This window comes from Engystomops pustulosus, unplaced genomic scaffold, assembly GCF_040894005.1.
Source record: "Engystomops pustulosus unplaced genomic scaffold, aEngPut4.maternal MAT_SCAFFOLD_193, whole genome shotgun sequence".
In the NCBI taxonomy this organism is placed as follows: Eukaryota; Metazoa; Chordata; class Amphibia; order Anura; family Leptodactylidae; genus Engystomops; species Engystomops pustulosus.
Window position 1 is genome coordinate 45,553 of NW_027285073.1, and position 26,514 is coordinate 72,066.

Consider the following 26,514-nt stretch of genomic DNA (forward strand, 5'->3'; position numbering starts at 1 on the left):
TGTATTACATGTGTGATATTACATGGGGGGAGGGGTGTATTACATGTGTGATATTACATGGGGGGGAGGGGGTGTATTACATGTGTGATATTACATGGGGGAGGGGTGTATTACATGTGTGATATTACATGGGGGAGGGGGTGTATTACATGTGTGATATTACATGGGGGGAGGAGGTGTATTACATGTGTGATATTACATGGGGGAGGGGGTGTATTACATGTGTGATATTACATGGGGGAGGGGGTGTATTACATGTGTGATATTACATGGGGGGAGGGCGGTGTATTACATGTGTGATATTACATGGGGGGAGGGGTGTATTTCATGTGTGATATTACATGGGGGAGGGGTGTATTACATGTGTGATATTACATGGGGGAGGGGGTGTATTACATGTGTGATATTACATGGGGGGAGGGGGTGTATTACATGTGTGATATTACATGGAGGGGGTGTATTACATGTGTGATATTACATGGGAGGAGGGGGGTGTATTACATGTGTGATATTACTTGGGGGGAGGGGGTGTATTACATGTATGATATTACATGGGGGGAGGGGAGTGTATTACATGTGTGATATTACATGGGGGGAGGGGGTGTATTACATGTGTGATATTACATGGGGGAGGGGTGTATTACATGTGTGATATTACATGGGGGGAGGGGGTGTATTACATGTATGATATTACATGGGGGGAGGGGGTGTATTACATGTGTGGTATTACATGGGGGGAGGGGTGTATTACATGTGTGATATTACATGGGGGGAGGGGGTGTATTACATGTGTGATATTACATGGGGGGAGGGGGTGTATTACATGTATGATATTACATGGGGGGAGGGGGTGTATTACATGTGTGGTATTACATGGGGGGAGGGGTGTATTACATGTGTGATATTACATGGGGGGAGGGGTGTATTACATGTGTGATATTACATGGGGGGAGGGGGTGTATTACATGTGTGATATTACATGGGGGAGGGGGTGTATTACATGTGTGATATTACATGGGGGGAGGGGGTGTATTACATGTGTGATATTACATGGGGGAGGGGGTGTATTACATGTGTGATATTACATGGGGGGAGGGGTGTATTACATGTGTGATATTACATGGGGGAGGGGTGTATTACATGTGTGATATTACATGGGGGGAGGGGTGTATTACATGTGTGATATTACATGGGGGTGGGGGTGTATTACATGTGTGATATTACATGGGGGGAGGGGTGTATTACATGTGTGATATTACATGGGGGGAGGGGTGTATTACATGTGTGATATTACATGGGGGAGGAGGTGTATTACATGTGTGATATTACATGGGGGGAGGGGTGTATTACATGTGTGATATTACATGGGGGGAGGGGTGTATTACATGTGTGATATTACATGGGGGAGGGGGTGTATTACATGTGTGATATTACATGGGGGGAGGGGTGTATTACATGTGTGATATTACATGGGGAGAGGGGTGTATTACATGTGTGATATTACATGGGGGAGGGGGGTGTATTACATGTGTGATATTACATGGGGGAGGGGTGTATTACATGTGTGATATTACATGGGGGAGGGGGTGTATTACATGTGTGATATTACATGGGGGAGGGGGTGTATTACATGTGTGATATTACATGGGGGGAGGGGGGTGTATTACATGTGTGATATTACATGGGGGAGGGGTGTATTACATGTGTGATATTACATGGGGGGAGGGGTGTATTACATGTGTGATATTACATGGGAGGAGGGGTGTATTACATGTGTGATATTACATGGGGGGAGGAGGTGTATTACATGTGTGATATTACATGGGGGAGGGGGTATTACATGTGTGGTATTACATGGGGGGAGGGGGTGTATTACATGTGTGATATTACATGGGGGGAGGGGGTGTATTACATGTGTGATATTACATGGGGGAGGGGTGTATTACATGTGTGATATTACATGGGGGGAGGGGGTGTATTACATGTGTGATATTACATGGGGGGGAGGGGGTGTATTACATGTGTGATATTACATGGGGGGAGAGGGTGTATTACATGTGTGATATTACATGGGGGGAGGGGGTGTATTACATGTGTGATATTACATGGGGGAGGGGTGTATTACATGTGTGATATTACATGGGGGGAGGGGGTGTATTACATGTGTGATATTACATGGGGGGAGGGGGTGTATTACATGTGTGATATAACATGGGGGGAGGGGTGTATTACATGTGTGATATTACATGGGGGGAGGGGGTGTATTACATGTGTGATATTACATGGGGGAGAGGTGTATTACATGTGTGATATTACATGGGGGAGGGGGTGTATTACATGTGTGATATTACATGGGGGGAGGGGGTGTATTACATGTGTGATATTACATGGGGGAGGGGTGTATTACATGTGTGATATTACATGGGGGGAGGGGGGTGTATTACATGTGTGATATTACATGGAGGGAGGGGGTGTATTACATGTGTGATATTACATGGGGGGAGGGGTGTATTACATGTGTGATATTACATGGGGGAGGGGGTGTATTACATGTGTGATATTACATGGGAGGAGGGGTGTATTACATGTGTGATATTACATGGGGGAGGGGTGTATTACATGTGTGATATTACATGGGGGGAGGGGTGTATTACATGTGTGATATTACATGGGGGGAGGGGTGTATTACATGTGTGATATTACATGGGGGGAGGGGTGTATTACATGTGTGATATTACATGGGGGAGGGGTGTATTACATGTGTGATATTACATGGGGGGAGGGGTGTATTACATGTGTGATATTACATGGGGGGAGGGGTGTATTACATGTGTGATATTACATGGGGGAGGGGTGTATTACATGTGTGATATTACATGGGGGGAGGGGTGTATTACATGTGTGATATTACATGGGGGGAGGGGTGTATTACATGTGTGATATTACATGGGGGGGAGGGGGTGTATTACATGTGTGATATTACATGGGGGGAGGGGTGTATTACATGTGTGATATTACATGGGGGGAGGGGTGTATTACATGTGTGATATTACATGGGGGAGGGGTGTATTACATGTGTGATATTACATGGGGGGAGGGGTGTATTACATGTGTGATATTACATGGGGGGAGGGGTGTATTACATGTGTGATATTACATGGGGGGAGGGGTGTATTACATGTGTGATATTACATGGGGGAGGGGTGTATTACATGTGTGATATTACATGGGAGGAGGGGGTGTATTACATGTGTGATATTACATGGGGGGAGGGGTGTATTACATGTGTGATATTACATGGGGGGAGGGGTGTATTACATGTGTGATATTACATGGGGGGAGGGGTGTATTACATGTGTGATATTACATGGGGGGAGGGGTGTATTACATGTGTGATATTACATGGGGGAGGGGTGTATTACATGTGTGATATTACATGGGGGGAGGGGTGTATTACATGTGTGATATTACATGGGGGGAGGGGGTGTATTACATGTGTGATATTACATGGGGGGGAGGGGTGTATTACATGTGTGATATTACATGGGAGGAGGGGTATATTACATGTGTGATATTACATGGGAGGAGGGGGTGTATTACATGTGTGATATTACATGGGGGGAGGGGTGTATTACATGTGTGATATTACATGGGTGGAGGGGGTGTATTACATGTGTGATATTACATGGAGGGAGGGGTGTATTACATGTGTGATATTACATGGGGGAGGGGGTGTATTACATGGGGGAGGGGTGTATTACATGTGTGATATTACATGGGGGGAGGGGTGTATTACATGTGTGATATTACATGGGAGGAGGGGTGTATTACATGTGTGATATTACATGGGAGGAGGGGTGTATTACATGTGTGATATTACATGGGTGGAGGGGGTGTATTACATGTGTGATATTACATGGGGGGAGGGGGGTGTATTACATGTGTGATATTACATGGGGGAGGGGGTGTATTACATGTGTGATATTACATGGGGGAGGGGGTGTATTACATGTATGATATTACATGGGGGGAGGGGTGTATTACATGTGTGATATTACATGGGGGGAGGGGTGTATTACATGTGTGATATTACATGGGGGGAGGGGTGTATTACATGTGTGATATTACATGGGGGAGGGGTGTATTACATGTGTGATATTACATGGGGGGAGGGATGTATTACATGTGTGATATTACATGGGGGGAGGGGGTGTATTACATGTGTAATATTACATGGAGGGAGGGGTGTATTACATGTGTGATATTACATGGGGGAGGGGGTGTATTACATGTGTGATATTACATGGGGGGAGGGGGGTGTATTACATGTGTGATATTACATGGGGGAGGGGGTGTATTACATGTGTGATATTTCATGGGGGAGGGGTGTATTACATGTGTGATATTACATGGGGGGAGGGGGTGTATTACATGTGTGATATTACATGGGGGGAGGGGGTGTATTACATGTGTGATATTACATGGTGGGAGGGGGTGTATTACATGTGTGATATTACATGGGGGGAGGGGTGTATTACATGTGTGATATTACATGGGGGGAGGGGTGTATTACATGTGTGATATTACATGGGGGGAGGGGGTGTATTACATGTGTGATATTACATGGGGGGAGGGGGTGTATTACATGTGTGATATTACATGGGGGGAGGGGGGTGTATTACATGTGTGATATTACATGGGGGAGGGGTGTATTACATGTGTGATATTACATGGGGGAGGGGGTGTATTACATGTGTGATATTACATGGGGGGAGGGGGTGTATTACATGTGTGATATTACATGGGGGGAGGGGTGTATTACATGTGTGATATTACATGGGGGGAGGGGGTGTATTACATGTGTGATATTACATGGGGGGAGAGGGGTGTATTACATGTGTGATATTACATGGGGGAGGGGGTGTATTACATGTGTGATATTACATGGGGGAGGGGGTGTATTACATGTGTGATATTACATGGGGGGAGGGGGGTGTATTACATGTGTGATATAACATGGGGGGAGGGGTGTATTACATGTGTGATATTACATGGGGGAGGGGGTGTATTACATGTGTGATATTACATGGGGGAGGGGGTATATTACATGTGTGATATTACATGGGGGAGGGGGTGTATTACATGTGTGATATTACATGGGGGAGGGGGTGTATTACATGTGTGATATTACATGGGGGGAGGGGGGTGTATTACATGTGTGATATTACATGGGGGGAGGGGTGTATTACATGTGTGATATTGGTCAGGGACATGATTTACATATATAATGTGTGAGAAGTTTAGGATTGTCATTTTACACCTCTTAGTAACATATGTGCAGATATCGGGGGGGCGGGGGAAGTTTCACTTACCTGAGTAAATCCCAATGAGGAATCTTCCAGTGATCATCATCTCGTAGGATTGGCAGATCTTAGACAATCCCATCAGGCTTCCTCCAATGAAAGCGAATGTGTTATTGATGATCATGGCTCGTTTCCTGCCCACCAGGAAAGAAATCATAGGAGGTCATTAATATCAAGGTCTGCGAGTAGATTACAGAGACCCCCACAGGAAACGCCAGACATCTCCAAGACCACCAGAGGACAAGGCAGACATCTCCAAGACCACCAGAGGACAAGGCAGACATCTCCAAGACCACCAGAGGACAAGGCAGACATCTCCAAGACCACCACAGGACAAGGCAGACATCTCCAAGCCCACCAGAGGACAAGGCAAACATCTCCAAGACCACCAGAGGACAAGGCAGACATCTCCAAGACCACCAGAGGACAAGGCAGACATCTCCAAGACCACCAGAGGACAAGGCAGACATCTCCAAGCCCACCAGAGGACAAGGCAAACATCTCCAAGACCACCAGAGGACAAGGCAGACATCTCCAAGACCACCAGAGGACAAGGCAGACATCTCCAAGACCACCAGAGGACAAGGCAGACATCTCCAAGCCCAGCACAGGACAATGCAGACATCTCCAAGCCCAGCACAGGACAAGGCAGACATCTCCAAGACCACCAGAGGACAAGGCAGACATCTCCAAGCCCAGCACAGGACAAGGCAGACATCTCCAAGACAACCAGAAGACAAGGCAGACATCTACAAGCCCAGCACAGGAAACGCCAGACATCTCCAAGCCCACCACAGGACAATGCAGACATCTCCAAGCCCAGCACAGGACAAGGCAGACATCTCGAAGACCAGCAAAGGACAAGGCAGACATCTCGAAGACCAGCACAGGACAAGGCAGACATCTCCAAGACCACCACAGGACAAGGCAGACATCTCGAAGACCAGCACAGGACAAGGCAGACATCTCGAAGACCACCACAGGACAAAGCAGACATCTCGAAGACCAGCACAGGACAAGGCAGACATCTCCAAGCCCAGCACAGGACAAGGCAGACATCTCCAAGCCCACCACAGGACAAGGCAGACATCTCCAAGCCCAGCACAGGACAAGGCAGACATCTCCAAGCCCACCACAGGACAAGGCAGACATCTCCAAGCCCAGCACAGGACAAGGCAGACATCTCCAAGCCCACCAGAGGACAAGGCAGACATCTCCAAGCCCACCAGAGGACAAGGCAGACATCTCCAAGCCCACCAGAGGACAAGGCAGACATCTCCAAGCCCAGCACAGGACAAGGCAGACATCTCCAAGCCCAGCACAGGACAAGGCAGACATCTCCAAGCCCACCAGAGGACAAGGCAGACATCTCCAAGACCAGCACAGGACAAGGCAGACATCTCCAAGACCACCAGAGGACAAGGCAGACATCTCCAAGCCCACCACAGGACAAGGCAGACATCTCCAAGCCCAGCACAGGACAAGGCAGACATCTCCAAGACCACCAAAGGACAAGGCAGACATCTCCATGCCCAGCACAGGACAAGGCAGACATCTCCAAGCCCACCGGAGGACAAGGCAGACATCTCCAAGCCCAGCACAGGACAAGGCAGACATCTCCAAGACCACCAGAGGACATGGCAGACATCTCCAAGCCCACCACAGGACAAGGCAGACATCTCCAAGCCCAGCACAGGACAAGGCAGACATCACCAAGACCAGCACAGGACAAGGCAGACAACTCCAAGACCACCAGAGGACATGGCAGACATCTCCAAGCCCACCACAGGACAAGGCAGACATCTCCATGCCCAGCACAGGACAAGGCAGACATCTCCAAGCCCACCACAGGACAAGGCAGACATCTCCAAGCCCAGCACAGGACAAGGCAGACATCTCCAAGATCACCAGAGGACATGGCAGACATCTCCAAGCCCACCACAGGACAAGGCAGACATCACCAAGCCCACCAGAGGACAAGGCAGACATCTCCAAGCCCAGCACAGGACAAGGCAGACATCTCCAAGCCCAGCACAGGACAAGGCAGACATCTCCAAGCCCAGCACAGGACAAGGCAGACATCTCCAAGCCCAGCACAGGACAAGGCAGACATCACCAAGCCCAGCACAGGACAAGGCAGACATCTCCAAGCCCAGCACAGGACAAGGCAGACATCTCCAAGCCCAGCACAGGACAAGGCAGACATCTCCAAGCCCAGCACAGGACAAGGCAGACATCTCCTAGCCCAGCACAGGACAATGAAGACATCTCCAAGACCACCAGAGGACAAGGCAGACATCTCCAAGACCACCAGAGGACAAGGCAGACATCTCCAAGCCCAGCACAGGACAAGGCAGACATCTCTAAGACCACCAGAGGACATGGCAGACATCTCTAAGACCACCACAGGACAAGGCAGACATCTCTAAGACCACCAGAGGACAAGGCAGACATCTCCAAGCCCAGCACAGGACAAGGCAGACATCTCTAAGACCACAACAAGACAAGGCAGACATCTCCAAGCCCAGCACAGGACAAGGCAGACATCTCCAAGCCCAGCACAGGACAAGGCAGACATCTCCAAGCCCAGCACAGGACAAGGCAGACATCTCTAAGACCACCACAGGACAAGGCAGACATCTCCAAGCCCACCAGAGGACAAGGCAGACATCTCAAAGCCCAGCACAGGACAAGGCAGACATCTCCAAGACCACCACAGGACAAGGCAGACATCACCAAGCCCAGCACAGGACAAGGCAGACATCTGCAAGACCAGCAAAGGACAAGGCAGACATCTCAAAGCCCAGCACAGGACAAGGCAGACATCTCCAAGACCACCACAGGACAAGGCAGACATCACCAAGACCAGCACATGACAAGACAGACATCTCCAAGCCCAGCACAGGACAAGGCAGACATCTCCAAGACCACCACAGGACAAGGCAGACATCACCAAGCCCAGCACAGGACAAGGCAGACATCTCCAAGCCCAGCACAGGACAAGGCAGATATCTCCAAGACCACCAAAGGACAAGGCGGACATCTCGAAGACCACCACGGGACAAGGCAGACATCTCCAAGCCCAGCACAGGACAAGGCAGACATCGCCAAGCCCAGCACAGGACAAGGCAGACATCTCCAAGCCCACCAGAGGACAAGGCAGACATCTCCACGCCCAGCACAGGACATGGCAGACATCTCCAAGCCCAGCACAGGACAAGGCAGACATCTCTAAGACCACCAGAGGACAAGGCAGACATCTCCAAGCCCACCAGAGGACAAGGCAGACATCTCAAAGCCCAGCACAGGACAAGGCAGACATCTCCAAGACCAGCAAAGGACAAGGCAGACATCTCCAAGACCAGCAAAGGACAAGGCAGACATCTCAAAGCCCACCACAGGACAAGGCAGACATCTCAAAGACCAGCACAGGACAAGGCAGACATCTCCAAGCCCAGCACAGGACAAGGCAGACATCTCCAAGAAGACCACAGGACAAGGTAGACATCACCAAGCCCAGCACAGGACATGGCAGACATCTACAAGCCCAGCACAGGCAAGGCAGACATCTCTAAGACCACCACAGGACAAGGCAGACATCACCAAGACCAGCACAGGACAAGGCAGACATCTCCAAGACCACCACAGGACAAGGCAGACATCACCAAGACCAGCACATGACAAGACAGACATCACCAAGCCCAGCACAGGACAAGGCAGACATCTCCAAGCCCAGCACAGGACAAGGCAGATATCTCCAAGACCACCAAAGGACAAGGCGGACATCTCGAAGACCACCACGGGACAAGGCAGACATCTCCAAGCCCAGCACGGGACAAGGCAGACATCGCCAAGCCCAGCACAGGACAAGGCAGACATCTCCAAGCCCACCAGAGGACAAGGCAGACATCTCCACGCCCAGCACAGGACAAGGCAGACATCTCCAAGCCCAGCACAGGACAAGGCAGACATCTCTAAGACCACCAGAGGACAAGGCAGACCTCTCCAAGCCCACCAGAGGACAAGGCAGACATCTCAAAGCCCAGCACAGGACAAGGCAGACATCTCCAAGCCCACCACAGGACAAGGCAGACATCTCAAAGCCCACCACAGGACAAGGCAGACATCTCAAAGACCAGCACAGGACAAGGCAGACATCTCCAAGCCCAGCACAGGACAAGGCAGACATCTACAAGACCACCACAGGACAAGGCAGACATCAGCAAGCCCAGCACAGGACATGGCAGACATCTACAAGCACAGCACAGGACAAGGCAGACATTACCAAGACCAGCACAGGACAAGGCAGACAACTCCAAGACCACCAGAGGACATGGCAGACATCTCCAAGCCCAGCACAGGACAAGGCAGACATCTCCATGCCCAGCACAGGACAAGGCAGACATCTCCAAGCCCACCGGAGGACAAGGCAGACATCTCCAAGCCCAGCACAGGACAAGGCAGACATCTCCAAGACCACCAGAGGACATGGCAGACATCACCAAGCCCACCACAGGACAAGGCAGACATCACCAAGCCCAGCACAGGACAAGGCAGACATCTCCAAGCCCAGCACAGGACAAGGCAGACATCTCCAAGCCCAGCACAGGACAAGGCAGACATCTCCAAGCCCAGCACAGGACAAGGCAGGCATCTCCAAGACCACCAAAGGACAAGGCAGACATCTCCATGCCCAGCACAGGACAAGGCAGACATCTCCAAGCCCACCGGAGGACAAGGCAGACATCTCCAAGCCCAGCACAGGACAAGGCAGACATCTCCAAGACCACCGGAGGACATGGCAGACATCTCCAAGCCCACCACAGGACAAGGCAGACATCTCCAAGCCCAGCACAGGACAATGCAGACATCTCCAAGACCACCACAGGACAAGGCAGACATCACCAAGCCCACCAGAGGACAAGGCAGACATCTCCAAGCCCAGCACAGGACAAGGCAGACATCTCCAAGCCCAGCACAGGACAAGGCAGACATCTCCAAGACCAGCACAGGACAAGGCAGACATCTCCAAGCCCAGCACAGGACAAGGCAGACATCTCCAAGCCCAGCACAGGACAAGGCAGACATCTCCTAGCCCAGCACAGGACAATGAAGACATCTCCAAGACCACCAGAGGACAAGGCAGACATCTCCAAGACCACCAGAGGACAAGGCAGACATCTCCAAGCCCAGCACAGGACAAGGCAGACATCTCCAAGCCCAGCACAGGACAAGGCAGACATCTCTAAGACCACCAGAGGACAAGGCAGACATCTCTAAGACCACCACAGGACAAGGCAGACATCTCTAAGACCACCAGAGGACAAGGCAGACATCTCCAAGCCCAGCACAGGACAAGGCAGACATCTCCAAGCCCAGCACAGGACAAGGCAGACATCTCTAAGACCACAACAGGACAAGGCAGACATCTCCAAGCCCAGCACAGGACAAGGCAGACATCTCCAAGCCCAGCACAGGACAAGGCAGACATCTCCAAGCCCAGCACAGGACAAGGCAGACATCTCTAAGACCACCACAGGACAAGGCAGACATCTCCAAGCCCACCAGAGGACAAGGCAGACATCTCAAAGCCCAGCACAGGACAAGGCAGACATCTCCAAGACCAGCAAAGGACAAGGCAGACATCTCAAAGCCCACCACAGGACAAGGCAGACATCTCAAAGACCAGCACAGGACAAGGCAGACATCTCCAAGCCCAGCACAGGACAAGGCAGACATCTCCAAGACGACCACAGGACAAGGTAGACATCACCAAGCCCAGCACAGGACATGGCAGACATCTACAAGCCCAGCACAGGCAAGGCAGACATCTCTAAGACCACCACAGGACAAGGCAGACATCACCAAGCCCAGCACAGGACAAGGCAGACATCACCAAGACCAGCACATGACAAGACAGACATCTCCAAGCCCAGCACATGACAAGGCAGACATCTCCAAGACCACCACAGGACAAGGCAGACATCACCAAGCCCAGCACAGGACAAGGCAGACATCTCCAAGCCCAGCACAGGACAAGGCAGACATCTCCAAGACCACCAAAGGACAAGGCGGACATCTCGAAGACCACCACGGGACAAGGCAGACATCTCCAAGCCCAGCACAGGACAAGGCAGACATCGCCAAGCCCAGCACAGGACAAGGCAGACATCTCCAAGCCCACCAGAGGACAAGGCAGACATCTCCACGCCCAGCACAGGACAAGGCAGACATCTCCAAGCCCAGCACAGGACAAGGCAGACATCTCTAAGACCACCAGAGGACAAGGCAGACATCTCCAAGCCCACCAGAGGACAAGGCAGACATCTCAAAGCCCAGCACAGGACAAGGCAGACATCTCCAAGACCACCACAGGACAAGGCAGACATCATCAAGCCCAGCACAGGACAAGGCAGACATCTCAAAGCCCACCACAGGACAAGGCAGACATCTCAAAGACCAGCACAGGACAAGGCAGACATCTCAAAGACCAGCACAGGACAAGGCAGACATCTCCAAGCCCAGCACAGGACAAGGCAGACATCTCCAAGACCACCACAGGACAAGGCAGACATCACCAAGACCAGCACATGACAAGGCAGACATCTCCAAGCCCAGCACAGGACAAGGCAGACATCTCCAAGACCACCACAGGACAAGGCAGACATCACCAAGCCCAGCACAGGACAAGGCAGACATCTCCAAGCCCAGCACAGGACAAGGCAGACATCTCCAAGCCCAGCACAGGACAATGCAGACATCACCAAGACCACCAGAGGACAAGGCAGACATCTCCAAGCCCAGCACAGGACAAGGCAGACATCTCCAAGCCCAGCACAGGACAAGGCAGACATCTCCAAGCCCAGCACAGGACAATGCAGACATCTCCAAGACCACCAGAGGACAAGGCAGACATCTCCAAGACCACCAGAGGACAAGGCAGACATCTCCAAGACCACCACAGGACAAGGCAGACATCTCCAAGCCCAGCACAGGACAAGGCAGACATCTCCAAGCCCAGCACAGGACAAGGCAGACATCACCAAGCCCACCAGAGGACAAGGCAGACATCTCCAAGACCACCACAGGACAAGGCAGGCATCTCCAAGCCCAGCACAGGACAAGGCAGACATCTCCAAGACCACCAGAGGACAAGGCAGACATCTCCAAGCCCACCAGAGGACAAGGCAGACATCTCTAAGACCACCACAGGACAAGGCAGACATTTCCAAGCCCAGCATAGGACAAGGCAGACATCTCCAAGCCCAGCACAGGAAAAGGCAGATATCTCCAAGCCCACCAGAGGACAAGGCAGACATCTCCAAGACCAGCACAGGACAAGGCAGACATCTCCAAGCCCAGCACAGGACAAGGCAGACATCTCCAAGCCCACCAGAGGACAAGGCAGACATCTCCAAGCCCAGCACAGGACAAGGCAGACATCTCCAAGCCCAGCACAGGACAAGGCAGACATCTCCAAGACGACCACAGGACAAGGCAGACATCTCCAAGACGACCACAGGACAAGGCAGACATCTCCAAGCCCAGCACAGGACAAGGCAGACATCTCCAAGACCACCAGAGGACAAGGCAGACATCTCCAAGCCCAGCACAGGACAAGGCAGACATCTCCAAGCCCAGCACAGGACAAGGGAGACATCTCAAAGCCCAGCACAGGACAAGGCAGACATCTCCAAGACCACCACAGGACAAGGCAGACATCTCCAAGCCCACCAGAGGACAAGGCAGACATCACCAAGACCACCAGAGGACAAGGCAGACATCTCCAAGCCCAGCACAGGACAAGGCAGACATCACCAAGCCCAGCACAGGACAAGGCAGACATCACCAAGCCCAGCACAGGACAAGGCAGACATCACCAAGCCCAGCACAGGACAAGGCAGACATCACCAAGCCCAGCACAGGACAAGGCAGACATCTCCAAGCCCAGCACATGACAAGACAGACATCTCCAAGCCCAGCACAGGACAAGGCAGACATCTCCAAGCCCAGCACAGGACAAGGCAGACATCTCCAAGCCCAGCACAGGACAAGGCAGACATCTCCAAGACCACCACAGGACAAGGCAGACATCTCCAAGCCCAGCACAGGACAAGGCAGACATCTCCAAGACCACCACAGGACAAGGCAGACATCTCCAAGCCCAGCACAGGACAAGGCAGACATCTCACCACCAGCTGGAAGGACCGGCGAGACAACTCACGGAGACCAGACCGAGGGGCCACTATCTGTTCCTCACTGCAGGGAGTCAGACTGGGTCCATCTGGATCTCCTACAAGCCATATATGCACTGGATCCACTAACACGCCTGATAAAGGTTCTGTATCCACTAACACGTCTGATAAAGGTTCTGTATCCACTAACACGCCTGATAAAGGTTCTCGATCCACTAATACGTCTGATAAAGGTTCTAAATCCACTAACACGTCTGATAAAGGTTCTGGATCCACTAACACGTGTGATAAAGGTTCTGGATCCACTAACACGCCTGATAAAGTTTCTGGATCCACTAAAACGCCTGATAAAGGTTCTGGATCCACTAATTCACCTGATTAATGTTCTGGATCCACTAATTCACCGGATAAAGGTTCTGGATCCACTAATTCACCTGATTAATGTTCTGGATCCACTAATTCACCTGATAAAGGTTCTGGATCCACTAACACGCCTGATAAAGGTTCTGGATCCACTAACACGTCCGATAAAGGTTCTGGATCCACTAACACGCCTGATAAAGGTTCTGGATCCATTAATTCACCCGATAAAGGTTCTGGATCCACTAATTCACCTGATAAAGGTTCTGGATCCACTAATTCACCTGATAAAGGTTCTGGATCCACTAACACGCCTGATAAAGGTTCTGGATCCACTAACATGTCTGATAATGGTTCTGGATCCACTAACACGTCTGATAAAGGTTCTGGATCCACTAACACGCCTGATAAAGGTTCTGGATCCACTAAAACGCCTGATAAAGGTTCTGGATACACTAATTCACCGGATAAAGGTTCTGGATCCACTAATTCACCTGATTAATGTTCTGGATCCACTAAATCACCTGATAAAGGTTCTGGATCCACTAACACGTCTGATAAAGGTTCTGGATCCACTAACACGTCTGATAAAGGTTCTGGATCCACTAACACGTCTGATAAAGGTTCTGGATCCACTAACACATCTGATAAAGGTTCTGGATCCACTAACACGCCTGATTAAGGTTCTGGATCCACTAACACGCCTGATAAAGGTTCTGGATCCACTAACTCACCTGATAAAGGTTCTGGATCCACTAATTCACCTGATAAAGGTTCTGGATCCACTAATCCACCTGATAAAGGTTCTGGATCCACTAATTCACCTGATAAAGGTTCTGGATCCACTAACACGTCTGATAAAGGTTCTGGATCCACTAACACGTCTGATAAAGGTTCTGGATCCACTAACACGCCTGATTAAGGTTCTGGATCCACTAACACGCCTGATTAAGGTTCTGGATCCACTAACACGCCTGATTAAGGTTCTGGATCCACTAACACGCCTGATTAAGGTTCTGGATCCACTAACACGCCTGATAAAGGTTCTGGATCCACTAACACGCCTGATAAAGGTTCTGGATCCACTAACTCACCTGATAAAGGTTCTGGATCCACTAATTCACCTGATAAAGGTTCTGGATCCACTAATCCACCTGATAAAGGTTCTGGATCCACTAACACGTCTGATAAAGGTTCTGGATCCACTAACACGCCTGATTAAGGTTCTGGATCCACTAACACGCCTGATTAAGGTTCTGGATCCACTAACACGCCTGATTAAGGTTCTGGATCCACTAACACGCCTGATTAAGGTTCTGGATCCACTAACACGCCTGATTAAGGTTCTGGATCCACTAACACGTCTGATAAAGGTTCTGGATCCACTAACACGCCTGATAAAGGTTCTGGATCCACTAACTCACCTGATAAAGGTTCTGGATCCACTAACACGTCTGATAAAGGTTCTGGATCCACTAACACGTCTGATAAAGGTTCTGGATCCACTAACACGCCTGATAAAGGTTCTGGATCCACTAACACGACTGATAAAGGTTCTGGATCCACTAAATCACCTGATAAAGGTTCTGGATCCACTAAATCACCTGTTAAAGGTTCTGGATCCACTAAATCACCTGATAAAGGTTCTGGATCCACTAACACGTCTGATAAAGGTTCTGGATCCACTAACACGCCTGATAAAGGTTCTGGATCCACTAATTCACCTGATAAAGGTTCTGGATCCACTAATTCACCTGATAAAGGTTCTGGATCCACTAACACGTCTGATAAAGGTTCTGGATCCACTAACACGTCTGATAAAGGTTCTGGATCCACTAACACGCCTGATTAAGGTTCTGGATCCACTAACACGCCTGATTAAGGTTCTGGATCCACTAACACGCCTGATTAAGGTTCTGGATCCACTAACACGCCTGATTAAGGTTCTGGATCCACTAACACGCCTGATAAAGGTTCTGGATCCACTAACACGCCTGATAAAGGTTCTGGATCCACTAACTCACCTGATAAAGGTTCTGGATCCACTAACTCACCTGATAAAGGTTCTGGATCCACTAATCCACCTGATAAAGGTTCTGGATCCACTAACACGTCTGATAAAGGTTCTGGATCCACTAACACGCCTGATTAAGGTTCTGGATCCACTAACACGCCTGATTAAGGTTCTGGATCCACTAACACGCCTGATTAAGGTTCTGGATCCACTAACACGCCTGATTAAGGTTCTGGATCCACTAACACGCCTGATTAAGGTTCTGGATCCACTAACACGCCTGATTAAGGTTCTGGATCCACTAACACGTCTGATAAAGGTTCTGGATCCACTAACACGCCTGATAAAGGTTCTGGATCCACTAACTCACCTGATAAAGGTTCTGGATCCACTAATTCACCTGATAAAGGTTCTGGATCCACTAACACGTCTGATAAAGGTTCTGGATCCACTAACACGCCTGATAAAGGTTCTGGATCCACTAACACGACTGATAAAGGTTCTGGATCCACTAAATCACCTGATAAAGGTTCTGGATCCACTAAATCACCTGATAAAGGTTCTGGATCCACTAACACGTCTGATAAAGGTTCTGGATCCACTAACACGCCTGATAAAGGTTCTGGATCCACTAACACGACTGATAAAGGTTCTGGATCCACTAAATCACCTGATAAAGGTTCTGGATCCACTAAATCACCTGATAAAGGTTCTGGATCCACTAACACGTCTGATAAAGGTTCTGGATCCACTAACACGCCTGATAAAGGTTCTGGATCCACTAAATCACCTGATAAAGGTTCTGGATCCACTAAATCACCTGATAAAGGTTCTGGATCTCGCTGATTGTCACGAGGTCAGGGAAGGGTTAAACTTAACAGCTAAAATAATAGAAATGGTTGATAACAGGGAGCAATAGATTGCACTACATTATTTATTAATACACCAAACAGTATGTGGGGCAGAACACACCACCTCCCTTCCTTAAAACATACACCCCTATCAAAATGTGAGTAAATAATCAAATACCAATAGATGGTTATCAAAATTCAATAAACTTTATTAGACAGTCAAAAAAGACAAAGACAACAAACAGAACCCGGATAAAAGTAAGTAAAGAAGTGCTATTATCGCCCATGATACATCGCTACTGTCAGCGAGGACCGGATCGTCCTAACAAATTACATACAGTACACAATCTCCTGATAAAGTTACATTCCTATATGTCTCATAGGTCTGAGGATAGACCCCTAATGTAAAGTCTATACAGACCGCAGTGATGTGCAGGACCCCCACACGTCTTTCCCCTTCAAGGCTTCTTCTGGGGGATATTGTTAGGACAGATCCGGTCCTCGCTGACAGAGACGATGTATCATGGGCGATAATAGCACTTCTTTACTTACCTTTATCCGGGTTCTGTTTGTTGTCTTTGTCTTTTTTGACTGTCTAATAAAGTTTATTGAATTTTGATAACCATCTATTGTTATTTGATAGGGGTGTACATTATTTATTAGATAAAGTTGAAGATGGAAACTGACCGTCCGAGCCACTGAGACACGACTCCAACACAGAGAGAGGACACCATCCCACCGATGGAGAAGATGGCCACGGACAGAGACCACAGAGTCCGCAGAAGTCCGGGGTCAATGGACTGCGATTCCGGAGCGTTCCGACTGATGTACGATCCATTATAACTCTGCTCAATGATCTGAGGAAGACACCAGAACCTCATACCTCACCCTACACACCGAACCTCATACCTCACCCTACACACCAGACCTCATACCTCACCCTACACACCAGACCTCATACCTCACCCTACACACCAGACCTCATACCTCACCCTACACACCAGACCTCATACCTCACCCTACACACCGAACCTCATACCTCACCCTACACACCGCACCTCATATCTCACCCTACACACCAGACCTCATACCTCACCCTACACACCGAACCTCATACCTCACCCTACACACCAGACCTCATACCTCACCCTACACACCGCACCTCATACCTCACCCTACACACCGAACCTCATACCTCACCCTACACACCGAACCTCATACCTCACCCTACACACCAGAACCTCATACCTCACCCTACACACCGAACCTCATACCTCACCCTACACACCAGACCTCATACCTCACCCTACACACCAGACCTCATACCTCACCCTACACACCAGACCTCATACCTCACCCTACACACCAGACCTCATACCTCACCCTACACACCGGACCTCATACCTCACCCTACACACCAGACCTCATACCTCATCCTACACACCAGACCTCATACCTCATCCTACACACCAGACCTCATACCTCACCCTACACACCAGACCTCATACCTCACCCTACACACCGAACCTCATACCTCACCCTACACACCAGACCTCATACCTCACCCTACACACCAGACCTCATACCTCACCCTACACACCAGACCTCATACCTCACCCTACACACCAGACCTCATACCTCACCCTACACACCAGACCTCATACCTCACCCTACACACCAGACCTTATACCTCACCCTACACACCAGACCTCATACCTCACCCTACACACCAGACCTCATACCTCACCCTACACACCGAACCTCATACCTCACCCTACACACCGAACCTCATACCTCACCCTACACACCAGACCTCATACCTCACCCTACACACCGAACCTCATACCTCACCCTACACACCAGACCTCATACCTCACCCTACACACCAGACCTCATACCTCACCCTACACACCAGACCTCATACCTCACCCTACACACCAGACCTCATACCTCACCCTACACACCGAACCTCATACCTCATCCTACACACCAGACCTCATACCTCACCCTACACACCGAACCTCATACCTCACCCTACACACCGAACCTCATACCTCACCCTACACACCGAACCTCATACCTCACCCTACACACCAGACCTCATACCTCACCCTACACACCGAACCTCATACCTCACCCTACACACCGAACCTCATACCTCACCCTACACACCAGACCTCATACCTCACCCTACACACCGAACCTCATACCTCACCCTACACACCAGACCTCATACCTCACCCTACACACCAGACCTCATACCTCACCCTACACACCGAACCTCATACCTCACCCTACACACCAGACCTCATACCTCACCCTACACACCAGACCTCATACCTCACCCTACACACCAGACCTCATACCTCACCCTACACACCAGACCTCCCCATCTATGTATGATAACATGTCTCCTCATACCACTGCCTCATACCTCATCCTACACACCAGACCTCCCCATCTATGTATGATAACATGTCTCCTCATACCACTGCCTCATACCTCATCCTACACACCAGACCTCCCCATCTATGTATGATAACATGTCCCCTCATACCACTGCCTCATACCTCATCCTACACACCAGACCTCCCCATCTATGTATGATAACATGTCACCTCATACCACTGCCTCATACCTCATCCTACACACCAGACCTCCCCATCTATGTATGATAACATGTCACCTCATACCACTGCCTCATACCACATCCTACACACCAGACCTCCCCATCTATGTATGATAACATGTCTCCTCATACCACTGCCTCATACCTCATCCTACACACCAGACCCCCCCATCTATGTATAATAACATGTCTCCTCATACCACTGCCCCATACCTCATCCTACACACCAGACCCCCCCATCTATGTATGATAACATGTCTCCTCATACCACTGCCTCATACCTCATCCTACACACCAGACCCCCCATCTATGTATGATAACATGTCTCCTCATACCACTGCCTCATACCTCATCCTACACACCAGACCTCCCCATCTATGTATGATAACATGTCACCTCATACCACTGCCCCATACCTCATCCTACACACCAGACCTCCCCATCTATGTATGATAACATGTCTCCTCATACCACTGCCTCATACCACATCCTACACACCAGACCTCCCCATCTATGTATGATAACATGTCACCTCATACCACTGCCTCATACCTCATCCTACACACCAGACCTCCCCATCTATGTATGATAACATGTCACCTCATACCACTGCCCCATACCTCATCCTACACACCAGACCTCCCCATCTATGTATGATAACATGTCTCCTCATACCACTGCCCCATACCTCATCCCACACACCAGACCTCCCCATCTATGTATGCTAACATGTCACCTCATACCACTGCCTCATACCTCATCCTACACACCAGACCTCCCCATCTATGTATGATAACATGTCTCCTCATACCACTGCCCCATACCTCATCCCACACACCAGACCTCCCCATCTATGTATGATAACATGTCACCTCATACCACTGCCTCATACCTCATCCTACACACCAGACCTCCCCATCTATGTATGATAACATGTCTCCTCATACCACTGCCTCATACCTCATCCTACACACCAGACCCCCCCATCTATGTATGATAACATGTCTCCTCATACCACTGCCTCATACCTCATCCTACACACCAGACCTCCCCATCTATGTATGATAACATGTCTCCTCATACCACTGCCTCATACCTCATCCTACACACCAGACCTCCCCATCTATGTATGATAACATGTCACCTCATACCACTGCCTCATACCTCATCCTACACACCAGACCTCCCCATCTATGTATGATAACATGTCTCCTCATACCACTGCCTCATACCTCATCCTACACACCAAACCCCCCCATCTATGTATGATAACATGTCACCTCATACCACTGCCCCATACCTCATCCTACACACCAGACCTCCCCATCTATGTATGATAACATGTCACCTCATACCACTGCCCCATACCTCATCCTACACACCAGACCCCCCATCTATGTATGATAACATGTCTCCTCATACCACTGCCTCATACCTCATCCTACACACCAGACCTCCCCATCTATGTATGATAACATGTCTCCTCATACCACTGCCTCATACCTCATCCTACACACCAGACCTCCCCATCTATTTATGATAACATGTCTCCTCATACCACTGCCTCATACCTCATCCTACACACCAGACCTCCCCATCTATGTATGATAACATGTCTCCTCATACCACTGCCTCATACCTCATCCTACACACCAGACCTCCCCATCTATGTATGATAACATGTCTCCTCATACCACTGCCCCATACCTCATCCTACACACCAGACCTCCCCATCTATGTATGATAACATGTCACCTCATACCACTGCCTCATACCTCATCCTACACACCAGACCTCCCCATCTATGTATGATAACATGTCTCCTCATACCACTGCCTCATACCTCATCCTACACACCAGACCCCCCCATCTATGTATGATAACATGTCCCCTCATACCACTGCCTCATACCTCATCCTACACACCAGACCTCCCCATCTATGTATGATAACATGTCTCCTCATACCACTGCCCCATACCTCATCCTACACACCAGACCTCCCCATCTATGTATGATAACATGTCACCTCATACCACTGCCTCATACCTCATCCTACACACCAGACCTCCCCATCTATGTATGATAACATGTCTCCTCATACCACTGCCCCATACCTCATCCTACACACCAGACCTCCCCATCTATGTATGATACCATGTCACCTCATACCACTGCCCCATACCTCATCCTACACACCAGACCCACCCATCTATGTATGATAACATGTCTCCTCATACCACTGCCTCATACCTCATCCTACACACCAGACCTCCCCATCTATGTATGATAACATGTCTCCTCATACCACTGCCCCATACCTCATCCTACACACCAGACCTCCCCATCTATGTATGATAACATGTCTCCTCATACCACTGCCCCATACCTCATCCTACACACCAGACCTCCCCATCTATGTATGATAACATGTCTCCCCATACCACTGCCCCATACCTCATCCTACACACCAGACCTCCCCATCTATGTATGATAACATGTCCCCTCATACCACTGCCTCATACCTCATCCTACACACCAGACCTCCCCATCTATGTATGATAACATGTCTCCTCATACCACTGCCTCATACCTCATCCTACACACCAGACCTCCCCATCTATGTATGATAACATGTCTCCTCATACCACTGCCTCATACCTCATCCTACACACCAGACCCCCCATCTATGTATGATAACATGTCTCCTCATACCACTGCCTCATACCTCATCCTACACACCAGACCTCCCCATCTATGTATGATAACATGTCTCCTCATACCACTGCCCCATACCTCATCCTACACACCAGAGCTCCCCATCTATGTATGATAACATGTCACCTCATACCACTGCCCCATACCTCATCCTACACACCAGACCTCCCCATCTATGTATGATAACATGTCTCCTCATACCACTGCCTCATACCTCATCCTACACACCAGACCCCCCCATCTATGTATGATAACATGTCTCCTCATACCACTGCCTCATACCTCATCCTACACACCAGACCTCCCCATCTATGTATGATAACATGTCACCTCATACCACTGCCCCATACCTCATCCTACACACCAGACCTCCCCATCTATGTATGATAACATGTCACCTCATACCACTGCCTCATACCTCATCCTACACACCAGACCTCCCCATCTATGTATGATAACATGTCTCCTCATACCACTGCCCCATACCTCATCCTACACACCAGACCTCCCCATCTATGTATGATAACATGTCACCTCATACCACTGCCTCATACCTCATCCTACACACCAGACCCCCCCCATCTATGTATGATAACATGTCTCCCCTCATACCACTGCCCCATACCTCATCCTACACACCAGACCTCCCCATCTATGTATGATAACATGTCTCCTCATACCACTGCCTCATACCTCATCCTACACACCAGACCCCCCCATCTATGTATGATAACATGTCTCCTCATACCACTGCCTCATACCTCATCCTACACACCAGACCTCCCCATCTATGTATGATAACATATCACCTCATACCACTGCCCCATACCTCATCCTACACACCAGACCCCCCCATCTATGTATGACAACATGTCTCCCCTCATACCACTGCCCCATACCTCATCCTACACACCAGACCTCCCCATCTATGTATGATAACATGTCTCCTCATACCACTGCCTCATACCTCATCCTACACACCAGACCCCCCCATCTATGTATGATAACATGTCTCCTCATACCACTGCCTCATACCTCATCCTACACACCAGACCCCCCCATCTATGTATGATAACATGTCACCTCATACCACTGCCTCATACCTCATCCTACACACCAGACCTCCCCATCTATGTATGATAACATGTCTCCTCATACCACTGCCTCATACCTCATCCTACACACCAGACCTCCCCATCTATGTATGATAACATGTCTCCTCATACCACTGCCCCATACCTCATCCTACACACCAGACCTCCCCATCTATGTATGATAACATGTCTCCTCATACCACTGCCTCATACCTCATCCTACACACCAGACCTCCCCATCTATGTATGATAACATGTCTCCTCATACCACTGCCTCATACCTCATCCTACACACCAGACCTCCCCATCTATGTATGATAACATGTCCCCTCATACCACTGCCTCATACCTCATCCTACACACCAGACCTCCCCATCTATGTATGATAACATGTCTCCTCATACCACTGCCCCATACCTCATCCTACACACCAGACCTCCCCATCTATGTATGATAACATGTCTCCTCATACCACTGCCTCATACCTCATCCTACACACCAGACCTCCCTATCTATGTATGATAACATGTCACCTCATACCACTGCCCCATACCTCATCCTACACACCAGACCTCCCCATCTATGTATGATAACATGTCACCTCATACCACTGCCTCATACCTCATCCTACACACCAGACCTCCCCATCTATGTATGATAACATGTCACCTCATACCACTGCCCCATACCTCATCCTACACACCAGACCTCCCCATCTATGTATGATAACATGTCACCTCATACCACTGCCCCATACCTCATCCTACACACCAGACCTCCCCATCTATGTATGATAACATGTCTCCTCATACCACTGCCCCATACCTCATCCTACACACCAGACCTCCCCATCTATGTATGATAACATGTCTCCTCATACCACTGCCCCATACCTCATCCTACACACCAGACCTCCCCATCTATGTATGATAACATGTCTCCTCATACCACTGCCCCATACCTCATCCTACACACCAGACCTCCCTATCTATGTATGATAACATGTCTCCTCATACCACTGCCCCATACCTCATCCTACACACCAGACCTCCCCATCTATGTATGATAACATGTCTCCTCATACCACTGCCCCATACCTCATCCTACACACCAGACCCCCCCATCTATGTATGATAACATGTCTCCTCATACCACTGCCCCATACCTCATCCTACACACCAGACCTCCCCATCTATATATGATAACATGTCACCTCATACCACTGCCTCATACCTCATCCTACACACCAGACCTCCCCATCTATGTATGATAACATGTCTCCTCATACCACTGCCTCATACCTCATCCTACACACCAGACCCCCCCATCTATGTATGATAACATGTCTCCCCTCATACCACTGCCCCATACCTTATCCTACACACCAGACCTCCCCATCTATGTATGATAACATGTCTCCTCATACCACTGCCCCATACCTCATCCTACACACCAGACCTCCCCATCTATGTATGATAACATGTCTCCTCATACCACTGCCCCATACCTCATCCTACACACCAGACCCCCCCCCATCTATGTATGATAACATGTCTCCTCATACCACTGCCCCATACGTCATCCTACACACCAGACCTCCCCATCTATGTATGATAACATGTCACCTCATACCACTGCCTCATACCTCATCCTACACACCAGACCTCCCCATCTATGTATGATAACATGTCTCCTCATACCACTGCCTCATACCTCATCCTACACACCAGACCTCCCCATCTATGTATGATAACATGTCACCTCATACCACTGCCTCATACCACATCCTACACACCAGACCTCCCCATCTATGTATGATAACATGTCACCTCATACCACTGCCTCATACCTCATCCTACACACCAGACCTCCCCATCTATGTATGATAACATGTCTCCTCATACCACTGCCTCATACCTCATCCTACACACCAGACCTCCCCATCTATGTATGATAACATTTCACCTCATACCACTGCCTCATACCACATCCTACACACCAGACCTCCCCATCTATGTATGATAACATGTCTCCTCATACCACTGCCTCATACCTCATCCTACACACCAGACCTCCCCATCTATGTATGATAACATGTCTCCCCATACCACTGCCCCATACCTCATCCTACACACCAGACCTCCCCATCTATGTATGATAACATGTCACCTCATACCACTGCCTCATACCACATCCTACACACCAGACCTCCCCATCTATGTATGATAACATGTCTCCTCATACCACTGCCTCATACCTCATCCTACACACCAGACCCCCCCATCTATGTATGATAACATGTCTCCTCATACCACTGCCCCATACCTCATCCTACACACCAGACCTCCCCATCTATGTATGATAACATGTCACCTCATACCACTGCCTCATACCTCATCCTACACACCAGACCTCCCCATCTATGTATGATAACATGTCTCCTCATACCACTGCCTCATACCTCATCCTACACACCAGACCTCCCCATCTATGTATGATAACATGTCACCTCATACCACTGCCTCATACCACATCCTACACACCAGACCTCCCCATCTATGTATGATAACATGTCTCCTCATACCACTGCCTCATACCTCATCCTACACACCAGACCTCCCCATCTATGTATGATAACATGTCTCCCCATACCACTGCCCCATACCTCATCCTACACACCAGACCTCCCCATCTATGTATGATAACATGTCACCTCATACCACTGCCTCATACCACATCCTACACACCAGACCTCCCCATCTATGTATGATAACATGTCTCCTCATACCACTGCCTCATACCTCATCCTACACACCAGACCTCCCCATCTATGTATGATAACATGTCTCCTCATACCACTGCCCCATACCTCATCCTACACACCAGACCTCCCCATCTATGTATGATAACATGTCCCCTCATACCACTGCCTCATACCTCATCCTACACAGCAGACCTCCCCATCTATGTATGATAACATGTCTCCTCATACCACTGCCTCATACCTCATCCTACACACCAGACCTCCCCATCTATGTATGATAACATGTCCCCTCATACCACTGCCTCATACCTCATCCTACACACCAGACCTCCCCATCTATGTATGATAACATGTCTCCTCATACCACTGCCTCATACCTCATCCTACACACCAGACCTCCCCATCTATGTATGATAACATGTCCCCTCATACCACTGCCTCATACCTCATCCTACACACCAGACACCCCCATCTATGTATGATAACATGTCTCCTCATACCACTGCCTCATACCTCATCCTACACACC

The 26,514-nt window shown here is 49.5% G+C and overlaps 1 protein-coding gene across 2 annotated transcripts in view; it reads right to left on the reverse strand.

Moving 5' to 3' along the window:
• Positions 1-26,514, reverse strand: part of SLC2A4 (solute carrier family 2 member 4) — a 63,762-nt gene that overhangs the window by 21,016 nt on the left and 16,232 nt on the right. For both annotated transcript variants that reach the window (XM_072131987.1, XM_072131986.1), the window contains exons 3-4: positions 17,471-17,640; positions 5,373-5,497 (exon numbers count right to left, since the gene is read on the reverse strand). In XM_072131987.1, the coding sequence (XP_071988088.1) occupies positions 5,373-5,497; positions 17,471-17,640 (295 nt within the window). The remainder of the gene's footprint in view (positions 1-5,372; positions 5,498-17,470; positions 17,641-26,514) is intronic.